Source organism: Cnephaeus nilssonii, assembly GCF_951640355.1.
Source record: "Cnephaeus nilssonii genome assembly, chromosome: 4".
Lineage (NCBI taxonomy): Eukaryota > Metazoa > Chordata > Mammalia > Chiroptera > Vespertilionidae > Cnephaeus > Cnephaeus nilssonii.
Window position 1 is genome coordinate 56,976,033 of NC_137075.1, and position 15,792 is coordinate 56,991,824.

At 37.7% G+C, this 15,792-nt stretch overlaps 2 protein-coding genes across 3 annotated transcripts in view; one reads left to right on the forward strand and one right to left on the reverse strand.

Annotated features, from left to right (window-relative positions):
- TEX9 (testis expressed 9) overlaps positions 1 to 8,115 on the forward strand; it is a gene marked incomplete at its 5' end in the record, with an annotated part of 51,463 nt that extends 43,348 nt beyond the window's left edge. For both annotated transcript variants that reach the window (XM_079767761.1, XM_079767762.1), the window contains 2 exons: positions 7,125 to 7,259; positions 7,915 to 8,115. In XM_079767761.1, coding sequence (XP_079623887.1) covers positions 7,125 to 7,259; positions 7,915 to 7,992 — 213 coding nt within the window. In that variant the 3' untranslated portion in view covers positions 7,993 to 8,115. The remainder of the gene's footprint in view (positions 1 to 7,124; positions 7,260 to 7,914) is intronic.
- Positions 8,116 to 9,242: 1,127 nt separating this feature from the next.
- The window catches only part of MNS1 (meiosis specific nuclear structural 1), a 31,291-nt gene continuing 24,741 nt past the window's right edge, over positions 9,243 to 15,792 (reverse strand). Inside the window, exons 5-10 of the mRNA XM_079769533.1 lie at positions 15,427 to 15,656; positions 14,662 to 14,878; positions 14,440 to 14,547; positions 12,206 to 12,463; positions 10,973 to 11,098; positions 9,243 to 9,525 (exon numbers count right to left, since the gene is read on the reverse strand). Coding sequence (XP_079625659.1) covers positions 9,418 to 9,525; positions 10,973 to 11,098; positions 12,206 to 12,463; positions 14,440 to 14,547; positions 14,662 to 14,878; positions 15,427 to 15,656 — 1,047 coding nt within the window. The 3' untranslated portion in view covers positions 9,243 to 9,417. The remainder of the gene's footprint in view (positions 9,526 to 10,972; positions 11,099 to 12,205; positions 12,464 to 14,439; positions 14,548 to 14,661; positions 14,879 to 15,426; positions 15,657 to 15,792) is intronic.

Sequence of the window (15,792 nt, forward strand, 5' to 3'; positions counted from 1 at the left end):
GGTTGGGTGATGAAATTAGGAGCTAAACTCATTACATAAAATGATATATTTTAGATTAAATTAACATAACATAGGGCATTGAACAAAACTGATCTTGGTAAGTCCTCCAACAAGTTGAATAGAGGCAAATATGTTGCAGTGACTATAGAGTTTTAAGATGTCTTCTGCAAGATAGTTTATACTGTATGCACTTACTATGTTCATATTTAAGAGCTTATAATGATGGCATGATGATGGGGATTTATCAATAGAAGTCATTAAATGAACAAATTAGGAAGTCTACAGACTTACCAGTAATTAGCATGTTATTACAGTACTAGAGGCCCGGTGCACAAAATTCATGCAATGGGGGTTGGGGGAGGTGTCCCTCAGCCTAGCCTGCGCCCTCTTGCAGTCCAGGACTGCTTGGGGGATGCCAGGGATCAGGCCTAAGCCGGCGGTTGGACGTCTCTCTCGCAATCCAGGATCCCTCGCTCCTTACCACTCGGCTTGCTCCTCCTTAGTGCTGCTGCGGAGGTGGGAGAGGCTCCCGCCACTGCTGCTGCTTGCCAGCCGTTAGCCCAGCTTTTGGCTGAGTGGCTGCTCCCCCTTTGGGAACGCACTGACCACCAGGCGGCAGCTCCTGCATTAAGCATCTGCCCTTGGTGGTCAGTACGCATCATAGCAACCAGTCATTCTGCTGTAATGGTTGCTGAGGCTTTTATTATATAGACTAGAGGCCCTATGCACAAAATCCTTCATAGCCCTGGCTGCTGCCTCGGCCCTCGCAGCCCCGGCTTTGTCCAGAAGGTCGTACGGATGGTTGTTCTGCTGTTCGGCCATTCGGTCGATTTGCATATTACGCGTTTATTATTATAGATTATTTTTAATTTGGTGCATTCTAAAGGAAGTCTGAAAAAAATGAAGTGAAATAACCAATTATGTCAGGATTTGCTATTTCTGGTTATAGATTTGATTTTTATTTTAGCATACACACTAAACAAGTAGAAAGTAAAACTTGCTTCCATGACAACAGACGAGTCTCCTAATTATAGCCAGCCATTTTGCAAGTTTAAGTAATGACCTGGTATGTGAACAACTTAGTATAAAAACCATCAACTTTATATAAACAACTTAGATGTATTAAAGACAAACGTCCGACCCCAGGACTGCATTATGGGTGAGCGATTTAAACAATGGAATGACATTTTGTTTGTATATTACTGCGTATTTACTATCAAGTTTTCTTCCAGGCGTTTCATGGCTTTTGGTCTTAGATTTAAGTCTTTAACCCATTTTGAATTAATTTTTGTGGGTGGTGTAAGATAGGTGACTAGTTTCATTCTTTTTTCCCATTGTGTATTCTTGGCTTCCTTGTCAAGTATTAGTTGATCTTATGTGCATGGGTTATTTCTGGACACTAGATTCTATTCTTTTGGTTTACATTTTCTGTTTTTATGCAATACCATACTATTTTGATTTCTACAGCTTTATATGTAGTTTGAAATCAGGAAGTGTGATGCCTCCAGTTTGTTGTTCTTTCTGAGGATTTGCTTTGTCACTTTGGTATCTTTTGTGGTTCCATATAAATTTTAGGATTGTTTTTTCTATATCTGTAACAACTGTCATTGGAATCTTGATAGGGAGTTGCATTGATTTGATAGGTGGCTTTGGTAATACGAACATTTTAATAATACTAATTCTTCCCATTTACTTGTCTCTTCTTTGATAACTTTTATCAATGTCTTATAGTTTTCATTGTACAGATCTTTCACCTCCTTGGTTAAGTTTATTCTTAAGTATTTTTTTTCTTTTTGATGCAGTTTGTAAAGGGGATTGTTTTATTTCTTTCATAGATAATTATTAGTCTATAGAATGATTACTGATATTTTAATGTTAATTTTGTATCCTGCAATGTGAGTTTGTTGATTAGATCTTAACAGTTTTTTCATGGAGTTTTTAGGATTTTTTCCATATAAAATCATGTAATCAACAAATAGACAATTTTACTCCTTTCTTTCCAATCCTGATGCCTTTTATTTTTTTCTTGCCCGATTACTGTAGCTAGGATTTCTGGTACTATGTTGAATGGGAGTGGTAAGAGTGGGCACTCTTGTCTTGTTCCTGATCTTAGAGGAAAAGCTTTCAACCTTTTACCATTTAGTATGATGTTAACTATGGACTTGCCATATATGGCCTGTTATTATGTTGAGGTATGTTCCTTCTAAACCTAATCTGTTGAGTTTTTATTATGAACAGATGTTGAATTTTGTCAAATGTTTTTCAGTGTCTATTGAGATGAGCATGTGATTATTTTCCTTTATTCTCTTAACTAGAGGCCCAGTGCATGCACTGTTAGGGGGGCTCCCTCAGCCTGGCCTGCCCCCTCTCACAGTCTGGGAGCCCTCAAGGGCAGGAGGTGACCAGACAATCAGGGGAAGGCAATGCCCCCATCACACCTCTGCTGCTGCCACTGCTGGCAGCACAAGCCTTGGCCGGCCTTGGTTACCTGTGCCTCAGGCCGGCCCTGGGCGGCTGGGGGTCTGAGAGGAATGGAGGACTCCGGAGGCAAGCGCACGGGCCCGGCCTTGCTACGCACCTGCCACCCCGGCGAGACTGAGGGGACTTGGCGCCTCCATCTTTGAGGGCATGGTAGTCAATTAGCATATTCCCTCTTTATTGGCTGTAGGTGTCGCCATCTTTGAGGGCGAGGCAGTCAATTAGCATATTCTCTCCTTATTGGCTGTGGGCGCCGCCATCTTCGCGACGGCATGAGGATCGATTAGCACATTCCCTCTATTAGATAGGATGTGTTGTGTTACATTCATTTTCATGTGTTGAATCATCCTTGCAAATCCAGCAATAAATCCCACATGGTGTATAATTTTTTCATGTGCTGTGGAAATCAGTTTGCTATTATTTTGTTGAAGATTCTTGCATCAATATTCATTAGGGATAGTGGTCTGTAGTTTTATTGCAGTATCTTTGTCTGGCTTTGGTATCAGGTTAACCCTTTGCACTCGCCTGTTTTTTCTCGATTCCTTTATTCTAATGCTAACCGTGTCGAGCCACACTCGACATACGAGTGCAAAAGGTTAATAATGCTGGCCTCATAGATTGAGTTTGGAATTGTTTTGTCCTCTTCCATGTTTGGAAGAATTTGAGGACAGTTGGTGTTACTTCTTTTAATGTTTCGTATTATTCACCAGTAAAGGCATCTGATACTGAGCTATCTGATTACTGTTTCAGTCTCCTTACCAGTCATAGGTCTGTTCACATGTCCTATTTCTTCATCATTAAGTTGTAGTAGGTTGTGAGTTTCTAGCAATTTATCCATTTCATCTAGGTTATCTGATTTGTTGGTGTTCATGATTATCTTATGATCCTTTGTATTTCTGGGATGTCATGTTGTAATGTCCCTCTCTAATTTCTGACATTATTTGAGCCTTCTCTTTTCTAGGTAAAGGTGTGTCAGTTTTATTGTTTTTTTTTCCTAGAACCAACTCTTGATATCATTGATTTTTCTACACTATTTTTCTATTATATATTCATTAACTCTGCTTTAATTTTTATTATTTCCAATCTTCAACTAACTTTGGGTTTAATTCTTTTTCTAGTTTCATAAATTGTAAAGTTGATTTAAGATCTTTTTTTAATGTATTTACAGCTATAAATTTCTCTTAGAACTTTTTTCACTGTATCCCGTAAGTTTTGGTATATTGTATTTTCATTATAATTTGCCTGAAGTTTTTTCCTAAATTCCCTTGATTTTTTTTGGCCCGTTGGTTGCTTAAGTCCCACATGTTTGTAGCTACTGCAGCTTTCCTTCTGCAATTGATTTCTATTTCATTATATGAAAAGGAAAGATACCTTGTATAATTTACTAAGACTTGTTAGTGGCCTAATGATTGGAGAATGTTCCATGTATATTTGAGAAAAATGTTGGGTGGAATGTTCTGAATATGTCTATTATTATGTCTTGGTGATTTAGAGTGTTACTGTTCCCTTAATCTTCTGATTGTACTATCCATTATTGAAGTCTCCTATTATTACAGAGCTGTCTATTTCTCCTACCAGTTCTGTTGATGTTTGCTTCATATACTTAGGAGCTCTGATATTTGTGCATATCCTATCTAATAAAAGAGTAATATGCAAATTCACCATCACTCCAACACAAGCCACTCCCACATGGTCAAAGATAGCTGCCCCCATGTGGACACAAGATGGCCGGCAGGGGAGGGCTGTTGTGGGCGATCAGGCCAGCAGGTGAGGGCAGTTAGGGGTGACCGGGTCGGCAGAGGAGGGCAGTTGGGGGGATCAGGCCTGCAGGGGAGGGCAGTTGGTGACGACCAGGCCGGCAGAGGAGGGCAGTTAGGATCAACCAGGGTGGCAAGGGAGGGCAGCTACGGGTGACCGGGCCAGCAGGGGAGGGCAGTTGGGGGCAACCAGGCCTGCAGGGGAGGACAGTTAGTGGCAACCAGGCCTGCAGGGGAGGGCAGTTGGGGGTGACCAGGCTGGAAAGGGAGGGTAGTTAGAGGTGACTGGGCCAGCAGGGGAGGGCAGTTGTGGGCGACCAGGCCTGCAGGGGAGGATAGTTAGGGGCAATCGGGCTGGCAGGGGAGTAGTTAGGGGGTGATCAGGCTGGCAGGCAGAAGCGGTTAGGGGCAATCAAGCAGGTGAACGGTTGGGAGCCAGCAGTCCTGGATTGAGAGAGGGATGTACAACTGCCCGTTTAGGCCCAATCGCACCAGGATCGGGTCTAACTGGGCAGTCGGACATCCCTTGAGGGGTCCCAGACTGGAGAGGGCACACTGTATATTTATAATATTTATAATTGTTGTAGTGCCTTAGTGAACTAACCCTTTTATCATAAATACTAGAGGCCCAGTGCACGAAATTCGTGCACGGGGCGGGGGGGAGGGGGAGGTGGCCCTCAGCCCAGCCTGCACCCTCTCCAATCTGGGACCCCCTTGAGGGATGTCCGACTGCCCGACATCCCTCTCACAATCCAAGACTGCTGGCTCCCAACCACTTGCCTGCTTCTGCCTGCCAGCCTAATCACCCCCTAACCACTCCCCTGCCAGCCTGATCGACACCTAACTGCTCCCAGGCCAGCCCGATTGCCCCTAACTGTCCTCACCTGCCATCCTGGTCATCCCTAACTTGCCTTCCCTGCCAGTCTGGTTGCCCCTAACAGCCCTCACCTGCAGGCCTGGTTCCCCCAACTGCCCTCCCTTGCTGGCCCAGTCACCCCTAACTGCCCTCCTGCTTGCCTGATTGCCCATAACTGCCCTCCCTGCAGGCCTGGTCCCCCCCGCCCCCAACTGCCCTCCTCTTCTGGCCTGGTCAACCCTAACTGCCCACAGTTCCCAGCTCCCCTGCTGGCCATCTTGTGTCTTGGAGTTATGGTCAATTTGCATATCACTCTTATATAGGAAGGATTAATGTCCTTTTTTGTCTTGTAACTGTTTTGCCTGATATTATTAGAGCCACACCTATTCTCTTTTGGTTACTATTCCATGGAATATCTTTTTGCATTCTTTCATTTTCAATCTATATATGTCTTTAGATTGAAAGTGAATCTCTTGTAGACAGCTTATAGTTGGTCCTATTTTTTTTAACCCATTCTTCTAGTATATGGGGAATTTAATTCATTTACATTTCACATTATTACTAACAGGGAAGAACTTCCTGTTGCCATTTTAATTTTTTTTTTTCTCTATGTCTTAAAGCTTTCTTGTCTTTTAAATGTCTTGATTTCCTAAGCGTCTTGGCCCTTCTTCTTCTCTGTGCCTTAGATGTATTTTATTCCTCTGCCCATAATCTCTTGCCCCTGGGCACCTGTGGTTCTGCACACCCCCTTCAGTCCTCATGTCCAGCAGTGCCCACCACTGCTTTCAGCAGCCTCCAACCTAATATTCAGACTATGCCACCATTCCATCAGGTGAGACGAAACAGTCCCTAAGGCAGCCCTCATATAAGTCAGAACATCAAACCAAGTTCTCTTCTTGTTCTTTCCCTCCCAAGCGAGGAGCTGGGAATTGAGAGGCTTCGTGCACTGTGCTGGGGAGGGTGAGGTGAACATAAATGCAGTGACATTTCCTAGTATTTTGAATGTGGTTCTTGCTTGGTTGCTCCTGCTTACTTGGCTTCTAGAGTTCTCACAATGCTCCAATAATGTGTGTGCTGTATATTCAGTGTTTCCATGGGAGTTCCTTAGAGAACAAGTGCCCTGGAGTTTCCTACTCTGCCATCTTGCTGACATCACTATTTTAAAAAAAATGTTTTAAAGTCATATTTTCTATTTTATCACATTACTATTGCTGTTACTCGTTTTTTCTTTATGTGTATGTAGATCCAGATTTCCTTCTGGTGTCATTTTCCTTTTGCATGGAAGACTTCCTTCAACTTTTTTTTAAGTATAGCAGGTCAAATAATGTAATTTCATTCAATGTTGTTTTGTTATAATGTTGATGACATGCCATAGGAACTTGTTTGTATTGAAATTGATTTCATTAGATATAGTTTCTCTGACATTAAGTAAAATAATCTACGATGCTAAGTGAGGACTTACTATATAATACCTTCCAGTACTTAGTAACTTCTAACCTGTCTCACTTGTCATGGGCAGTGGCTGCACATGGTTATTTAGGTGTCGGCCAAGGATTAGAGGCAAATATATATGCATATTTCAAGGACTCCATTCTTTCCAAGATTTCCCATGGATAAGACTGGTATTTCTGACTTGAGGTCTATCCCCAGTGAACTCATGAACTGGAAAGTACTCTCAACCAATATGCTTCCATTTTTTTCAAGAATCCTACCACCTCCACTTTGCTATTGACCTACATCTTCAAATATTTTTGAAATTGTGTCCAGAGTTTATATCTGCTAATATCTGGAGAGTTGATTCAATACAAGCTACTTTACTATTACTGGAATATAACAGAATTGTTATTTCAAAAACGTTTTTTAAAATGTGAGAGACTTGAATATCATTAAAAGTTATCAAAGTTACAGTAATTTAGTAATGCAAATAAAACTATCCACCAAAAATGTTGTATTTCAGTTCATTATAGTTTTTATAATCTTTTTCTATTAAAAGACTGAAAAAAGTATATATGGAACTTTTTTTTCTTTTATAGGATATAGCAAGTGAAGAACACAAAAAAATTGAAGCATTAAAATCAGAAAACAAGAAGCTAGAAAAACAAAAAGGAGAATTAATGATGGGGTTCAAGAAACAATTAAAATTAATTGATGTTTTAAAAAGGCAGAAGGTGAGTGTACCCTAAAAAGAAAACCCATAGATATTATTTGGAACTCCCTCCTAAAGTATTTACTAGTATTTGTACTTCAGGTATTTTTTTTAATATGCTTAGGCACAAAAGTTTATATAAGATTTATTTGTAATGTGTCATCCAAGAAAGTGGATATTTTTGTGCAAGTAAATTAGTAATGTGGAAAATGGGACTGGTAAATACTGAATGGGTACTTCCTAAATAAAGAACGTACAATATACAAGAATAACTTATCTTAGGGGATTGTATTGCCTCTTGAAGAGTGAAAATTGATTCCAAATCACTATTGTTCCATTCTCTACATGAGTCACCTGGTAGTGAGAAGATATGAATTCGTGGTTCTGCCTCTTTTCCTTTTTGCAAAGGTTAGGTTAAGGTATTAAACTATTATTGAATTGTCTTCCAACAGTTAATTGGTACAATGCCACCACTGGACAAATAGGCTTTTATAGGCTGACTCTTGAATGTAATTACTGTTTCATATATCACGTTTATTGGAATTAGAGTACAGATTCCTACAACAGAGCTTATAATTTGACAGCACTTGACACACTTTTACAAACTTCCTGTTGTTGTGTGGTTTATTCTTAATACTAAAGTAAACGTCTTCATATTAATTTTTTTAAAAACACAGATGCATATTGAAGCTGCCAAGATGCTGTCTTTCACTGAAGAGGAATTTATGAAGGCACTTGATTGGGGAAATTCTTAAGTGGAGTATTTTAGTTAGTGTTTATAACTAAGTGTGTGATGGATATACATTTTATCTAGCTCAAGTTATAATGGTTTGAATTATTTTTACTCTTAAGAAATAAGTTTATCTGAGAGAAATTCTGTTTTAAGTTCTTATTGACAAATAAAGCACTTTGAAATTCCTCACCCTTTACTTTTCTCCTCCCTTATAGTAGACAGAAAAGGATGCTTTACTTACACTAAAATGAATGTTTAAAAAATAAACTGTATAGATTCGTTTGCTAAGGCTGCCCTAAGAACCACAGACTTGATGGCTTAAACAACAGAAACTGTCTCACAGTTCTGGAAGTCTGAGGGCTGTCTGCTCCCCAGGATGTCACATGCTCAGAAAATTAAAGATTAATTTAAAATTTAAGATTAGTTAAACCCAAATTAATCCTATATAATAAAGAGGTAATATGCAAATTGATTATCACTCCAGCACACAAGATGGCCAGCAGGGGAGGGCAGTTGTGGGCGATCAGGCCAGCAGGGGAGGGTAGTTGGGAGGGACTAGGCCTGCAAGGGAGGGGGCAGTTGGGGGGATCAGGCCAGCAGGGGAGGGGACAGTTGGGGGGATCAGGCCAGCAGGGGAGGGCAGTTAGGGGTGACCAGGTCAGCAGCGGAGAGCAGTTAGGGGCGAACAGGCCAGCAGGCGAGGGCAGTTAGGGGCAACCAGGCCTGCAGGGATAGGCAGTTAGGAGTGACCAGGTCATCAGGGGAGGGCAGTTAGGGGCAATTGGGCCAGCAGGGGAGCAGTTAGGCGTCGATCAGGCTGGCAGCAGAGTGGCTAGGGGGTGATCAGGCTGGCAGGCAGAAGCGGTTAGGGGCAATCAGACAGAGGCAGGCGAGCGGTTGGGAGCCAGCAATCCTGGATTGTGAGAGGGATGTCAGATTGGAGAGGGTGCAGGCTGGGCTGAGGGACACACACACACACACACCCTCCCGTCCCGTCCCCACCCACCCCCCCCCCCCCGGCCCATGCACTAATTTCGTGCACTGGGCCTCTAGTTATAAATACTTATTTCCCTGGTCAAATCAGGCAAGTAAAGTTCCTACACACAAACGTAGACAGAACTGTAGCCTGAAAAGGGATGCAGAAAAAATCATGAACAGTATGGGAAAGGTAGTGTCCATATTTATATACATGGAATGTTATAATATGGTGGTGTAGAACTCAGATATTCAGATTTCAGTACAAAAACAGCAGTTAATTTTGCAGTTGAAAGTATTTAATCATTTTAATTTTTATCAGAAAATAAATGTTTTCTTAAAGAGAACCTCTTACAAATGATGAAATGGAGATGTTTTAGAAAATTCAAATAGACAAGATTCCTACTATCACTGAAATGTAAAACAAAACTTACACTGACATCTAGTGGTAACATGCAAAAGAATCCAGGTTTTACCAAATCTTGGTATCACTTTTCTTCACGATTTCACCCCTTTTCTGATATGCTTTCCTAAACTCTTCACCAAGCATATCAATATCATCCTCTGTTTTGAATACTCCCTATAAGAAAAATATATCTGGGTTACTTGGAATACCAGAATATTTCCCCAAATGCTTGTAAGACTAGCAAATAGAACTGAAATTTGCAGTTGTTTCTAAGATAATTAAATCTCTTTAGTATAGTTATAAAAAAATGGTTATTTTCTTTGATATACATACTGAATATTCTCAGACTTTCTTTGATATACATACTGAATATTCTCAGACTGACCAGACTTCCTGATTTATCAGTTCCACTGTTGAAACTTGTCATAGGAATCATCTATTTTACAAGTACTACTACTTGGATTGGCTGAACGGGAAGGAATTTAATGCATACTGTATGCTACCCTGTCTTGAAACAGACCTACAATATGACTATGAGGAGTCAGGATGAAAAGTTCGAGTTTTGCCAGATTCATGCATGAGACTGGTTCTAGCTTCAGTTCTATGGCTAATCAGCAAACATTCAATCTTACAGGAAAGAATGAATCCATGTTTGGAGTTTAGCCATTTGAATAAGCCTTTGAAATTCTTTTGTTTTCTCTTATAGTAAGAGGTGGCTCTTTAAAACAAAATTGAACTTAAGTATTTACTTATAGTTAAAGGATCCAAAGAATAATTTAGGTCATTTGGGCCATTAGGACCTAAAGGATAAAAAGTCATTTTAGGATATCCGGTTCATTAGATTCTCCTCATTTTCATAATTATTTTCCTAAAAAAAAAATCTAAATTCCAAGACTCTCCCAGAATTTGTAGTCTATTTCACAGAATTTATCAATTCAATGTGGCTTTTGCCATTAATATATCATTTTGTATTCATTAATCCTATCTAAACAATTAGACTATACGATCTTGAGGGCAGGCAATAATTACTCATGTTTCTCTTTCTCCTTCCTTAATTTGCATTGGCTAAATATAAAATATGCACTTGATTCTTCCAATTAACTAAAATATCAAATGGCATAATTTCTATATTTGAAGGATGAAAATACAAGAGTTTATATGGCCTGTGAAAGCTTATTTTAGTCACAGTGTATCTCAGATGTATTGTGAAATTTGCTAGCTTCTGGAAGTTCTTTTAAAAGCAGGTTACTAGTACCTAGTGATAACACAACCTCCCACTATAGAGCAGATCTGTCATAGATTCCTTTCAAGCATGTGCCTGTCACTGGTATTACTGATTATAAGACTTTCCTGTTGCAAAGTATCACAATTGCTTTATAGTTTAGTTTTAGAACACCTACACTGAACGGTGAGAAAAGAATCTCTAAACCTTAAATTCAATACATTTCACTCATACTTCTAAAAATGTGCCAAGACTAGCTCTCATTTTGGAGATGTTCAATGAGTGGCTAAAATCTCTCTGCTGCTTGGTAACAGCAAAAAGTGAGCGAAACCCAGGACCTCTATAATCCTAATACATGTTCTGTTTTTTTTCCCCACCAGTAGATGTCATCTCACTTACTTTAGGGAGATATCCTAGTAATTTTGTAGCATGTTCTTGGAGAAGTTTTAGTCTTTCTTCTTCAATAATTGCATTAATACGTCCTTGACTACTTTGTTGCAACTGCCATTCTTCCAGTTCCTGTTGCTGGAAATATAAATAAAATTTTATTGTCACACAATACCTTAATCTTAAAGAAGCTGTCAAAACTACTCTTGCAGTGAATTAGATAAAAGTGATGAACTACTTATTGAGATTAATTTCAAAAGATATTAGATGATGTACAGGGTGGGGCAAAAGTAGGTTTATAGTTCATATGGAAAATGATACAGCAATTAATACATAATATAAGAATTGTATTTTGTGTATTCACAACTGTAAACCTACTTTTGCTCCACCCTGAATATATATCATATATATTATATATATATATACCTTTTACAGTAATGATTCCTTAAAAGTTATAAGAACAATACAAGGTAGAGCAAAAGTAGGTTTACAGTTCATATGGGAAATGCAATAATAAATGATACAAGAATAAACTTTCACATACAACTGTAAGCCTACTTTTGCCCCACTTTATGGTTATGACTGGGATTTTAGAAGGCAAGTACATATTTTCAGGACAATGTCTTCATTGCCAAGGAAGAAATGTTCAAAGTGATTTCCTAATTAATTCAACAAATATTTGGCAGGTGCTGAAGGTAGTTTACAGTGTCTGACAAAAGAAATGGATACAACACAATAGAGATATCTAAAAGAATTATTTCCATATATTAAATTTTAAAAAGCCTGTATGAAATACAAAAGTAGCATCAAGAGTTCTGAATACGCAACCACACCAAAATTTTGTGCCATATGATGTGGAAGAGATGACTAGCTTTAAAAAGTTTTAGGGCTTAAAAGAACTCTTAAGGAAATGTATCCAAAAAATCCTGTTGACAGGGAAGGATGTTAAAAGGCAATATTGAAATAGTGATGAATTCCTACCAGGAATTACTTTAGTTAAAGTAGTATTATTAATGCAAAGCTTTTCTTTGAAATAACTAGTTTACAAGGGTCACTATTTCTTCGGACCACTCCTTGTCAAAGTCATGGAAACAAGAAAGGAAAAAAATTATATATCATATATGATTAATAGCTATCATCTGGCACATAAAAGGTTCTCAGTTAACTGTTTACTGAATGAATACATGAGCTGATGGCTGTTAAATAATGACCAAAAACCCACAACAAAAAAACCTTTTTTCTTACTTTGTCTGCAAGGAACTGGTTGCGACGCTCTTCAATAAGTTTTTCCACAGCCCTCCTGTGTTCTAGTTGCTTCATTCTTTGTTTGTGAGCATTCATTAATTCTATTCGATCATCCTCAGCAAGTTTAGCTAACATAGCTTTTCTAAAGGCCTCCTCTTCCTCTTTTGCAGCCTGTTGTACTAGTTCCTTCAAAGCCATTTGTTCTGTAAAATTTTGCTTTAACTCCTTTTGCTTTCTCAACTTCTCTTCTGCTTCTTCCTAAAAAACATTTATATATAGAAGTTAATTCAATAACTTTCTTTAAAGCAGATTTCTAAAGAAAGGGTAGAATAGTTTGATTAAGCTTAGTGTTACAATGTGAAATAAAATTGAGAAATTAAGCCTTTTCAAGATAACACTTTGCCGTTTTAATACTATTTGGATAAAGGGCATGTTACGTTTGAATTGCCTTCTATTACTTGTTTTTAAATTTTAATTTGTATATATTTACCATCAGAATTAACACATAACTACTTTGAAAAGAGCTGAATATAAAAACTTCTTGCTCACCTAAGTTCATTAAATCTGTGTTCTGTGAAATTTGTACCAACTATGAATCATTCTAGAATTTTGCATGAAACTATTGTTAAAATCATTGATAAATACTTTTCAGAACAATAATCTAGCAATGACAATCTAGGAAGAGTTAAAAAGTACTTTTCTATAAACTTTAATTTTTCCAGCATTTTATTATGAAAAATTTCAAACATAACCAAAGAAACATGAAGAATTTTATAGTGATCACTCACATACCTTACACCTGGATTCTACTAATAACTGCTTTATCACTTTATCTATTCAGTTTGGACTAATGTAAAATTTAAGTCCTTCTCTAATCTAACCAAATATTACACAAGCTCCAGTTTCTTCCAATTATTACACAAGCTCCAGGTAGTCCAGTATCCTGAAGGCATTCAAAGTAACACAAATGTTTTTAAAAGGAGGAGTGGGTTTTAAGTGATCCAATCTGCAGTATCAGTTATAGCAACTTTGATCATTATATTGGGTATTCAACCTCTTCACTTAACCCTATTTAATCCCCTTTTCAAATCCTACCTCCTCCATAAAGTCTTTTCTAATCACTCTAATTCATATTTCTTTTTTTGGGACTCAGATACCATTTAACTTTTCCATCATTTAATTTTGCTTCATATGTACATGCCTTATCTCCTCACTAAAAATAAATTCCTAATAGGCAATCTTATTTTTCTTTGGGCTACTATTTTCTTTATCAATTTAGCCATTGGTGCACACTTACATATTATTCCCATGTCTTGGCTATGTAAGGCTGCAAACTGGGCATCCAAAAGCAAAAACTGAACCTTGGCCTAAGTCTCACACCTTATGCAAAATATTAACTGAAAATGGGTCACTGACTTATAAATACAAACATCAAAAACTGTTAGGAGAATAATTTTTCAGGATCTAGGGAAAGACTTCCTAGAATTAATACCAAACTACAATTCATAAAAACAGAAATTGATAAATTGGACTTCATAGAAATTGAAAACGTTTGCTCACAGAAAGACCCTGTTAAGAGGATGAAAAGACAAGCTACCGACTAGAAGAAGAAATTTGTAACAAGGACTAGTATCTAGAATATATAAAGAACTCTCAAACTTTTACAAGAATGAACAAACAACCCAATCAGAAAATCGGCAAATCATCTTGAGATTAAGTTTCTTGATGCTGTTTTTCAACGCTACATCCTGTGGTTTTATGACTATTCTCTATATTAATGAGAATGGGTATTGAAATCTTCAATTATATGGATTTGTCTAGTTCTCCTTTTGGTTTTGTATTCTGGAGCTTTAGGTTCATACACACTTAGGACTAGTACATCCTCCAGATGAGTTAACCCTTTATGTTGACTTCCACTCAACTTGCTTTTGAGTAGTGTCTGCATGGTATATCCTTTTCCATCCTTTTGCTTTTAATTAAACTATATGTGTCTTCATGTTTAAGTTGTGTTTCTTATAGACTACATAGTTGCATCATGCTTCTTACACAGTTTGTGAACTGCTGCCGGAGTCTAGCTTTGTTCATCCAGCCTGAAAATTTCTCTCTTAATTGTAGTGCTTAAACCATTTACATACAAGGTTATTATCAACATCACTGGGTTTAAATCTATCTACTGATTCATCTCAAAATATTATTATTCTCTATGTTAATCATTCTTTCAATTTCCAACTTACATTTAGTTTTCTCTTTTGTATTTCAGCTTGTTCTTCTTGGTATAATTCTTGTCGCACTTGTTCCAAATCTTCGCGTTGCTGCAGCATTTGTCCCAATTTCTGAATCAGCTATTAAAAACAAAACAAAACAAAACAAAAAATAATCAGACACTAACAGGTACCAAATCCTATAACACATACCTCAGAATTTCTCCAGTGTTAAAAAAGTGGTTATTTTAATACCATATTCTGAAGCTGTAGCCTTTTTTCTTCATTTTCTTGAACTTTTGCCATCCGTTCTTCTTCTCTTTGATGCTGCAAGTTGGCAAACTCTATGATTTTTCTGTTTTCTTCTTCCATTTCCTCACGTTTCTTTTCTCTCCAGAGAGCCTGCTCTTTCTGAAACTCTTCTATATACCTTCGAGTTGCATTCATTTTTTCTAACCTTTGTTGTCTTTCTCTAAAATGCAATAGTGAGCGCAGTTTTATAGTAACAAATAATAAAATATTGAAAAATATGTGTAATTTTGTTCAGTCAATCTGGGAAAAATGTATAGTGTGTTCATTCATTCATGCAACAAAACATTTTGAGTGTCTATTTGCCACTATTTATATAATGGGTATATGTTTTTTCTGAGTAACATACTACTATGCCTCTTCTCTAACCTACTAATGAAGTTTTATGCATCACATTTCAAAACGCTACAACCTGCTAACATCTGCTTCACAGCACTCTACACTTCAGCCGTCACCAAGGAAATTCATCTGAAAACAAGTCCTCTGACATTCGATATGGGCATATTTAAGAAAAACTGGTTACTCATTGTCACTTAATAAACATTTGCTAATTACCAGATAATTATCATGCCAAAAGATAAAAGCTGGGCTCAGTTTATGTGATAACATTATGAGGACTTACTGTATATTAGACACTCTCTTTAGGTGCTTTACCTCTTCAAGCCTGAGATTAATGTAAATGTTTATGCACATAAAATTAGATTAACTTACAATTGATCTTCTTCATAGATTTTCCTAACAATTTCATCAATCATGAGTTTCTCTTTCAGCAACTGCTCATAAGCTTCCTGCTTTTTTCTCTCTTGTTCTTCAAGTTGTTTCTCTAAGTCAATAAAGTACTGTGCTTTTACTTTATTTCGTCTCTCTTCCGCAGCATTCTCTTCCTTTATTACTCTCTCCTGTTCTTCCATCATGGTTTTCACTATTTCAGCATCACGTTTCTGTTAAGAAAACAAAATTCATCTTTCCATTTTCAAATCTGAGCAGTGTGATAGAATATTTTAAAGAGATATAACTGAATATGATAAAGCCTGTTACATAAAATACTCTCATCTTGTGTAGGTAAAAAGCAAAGGT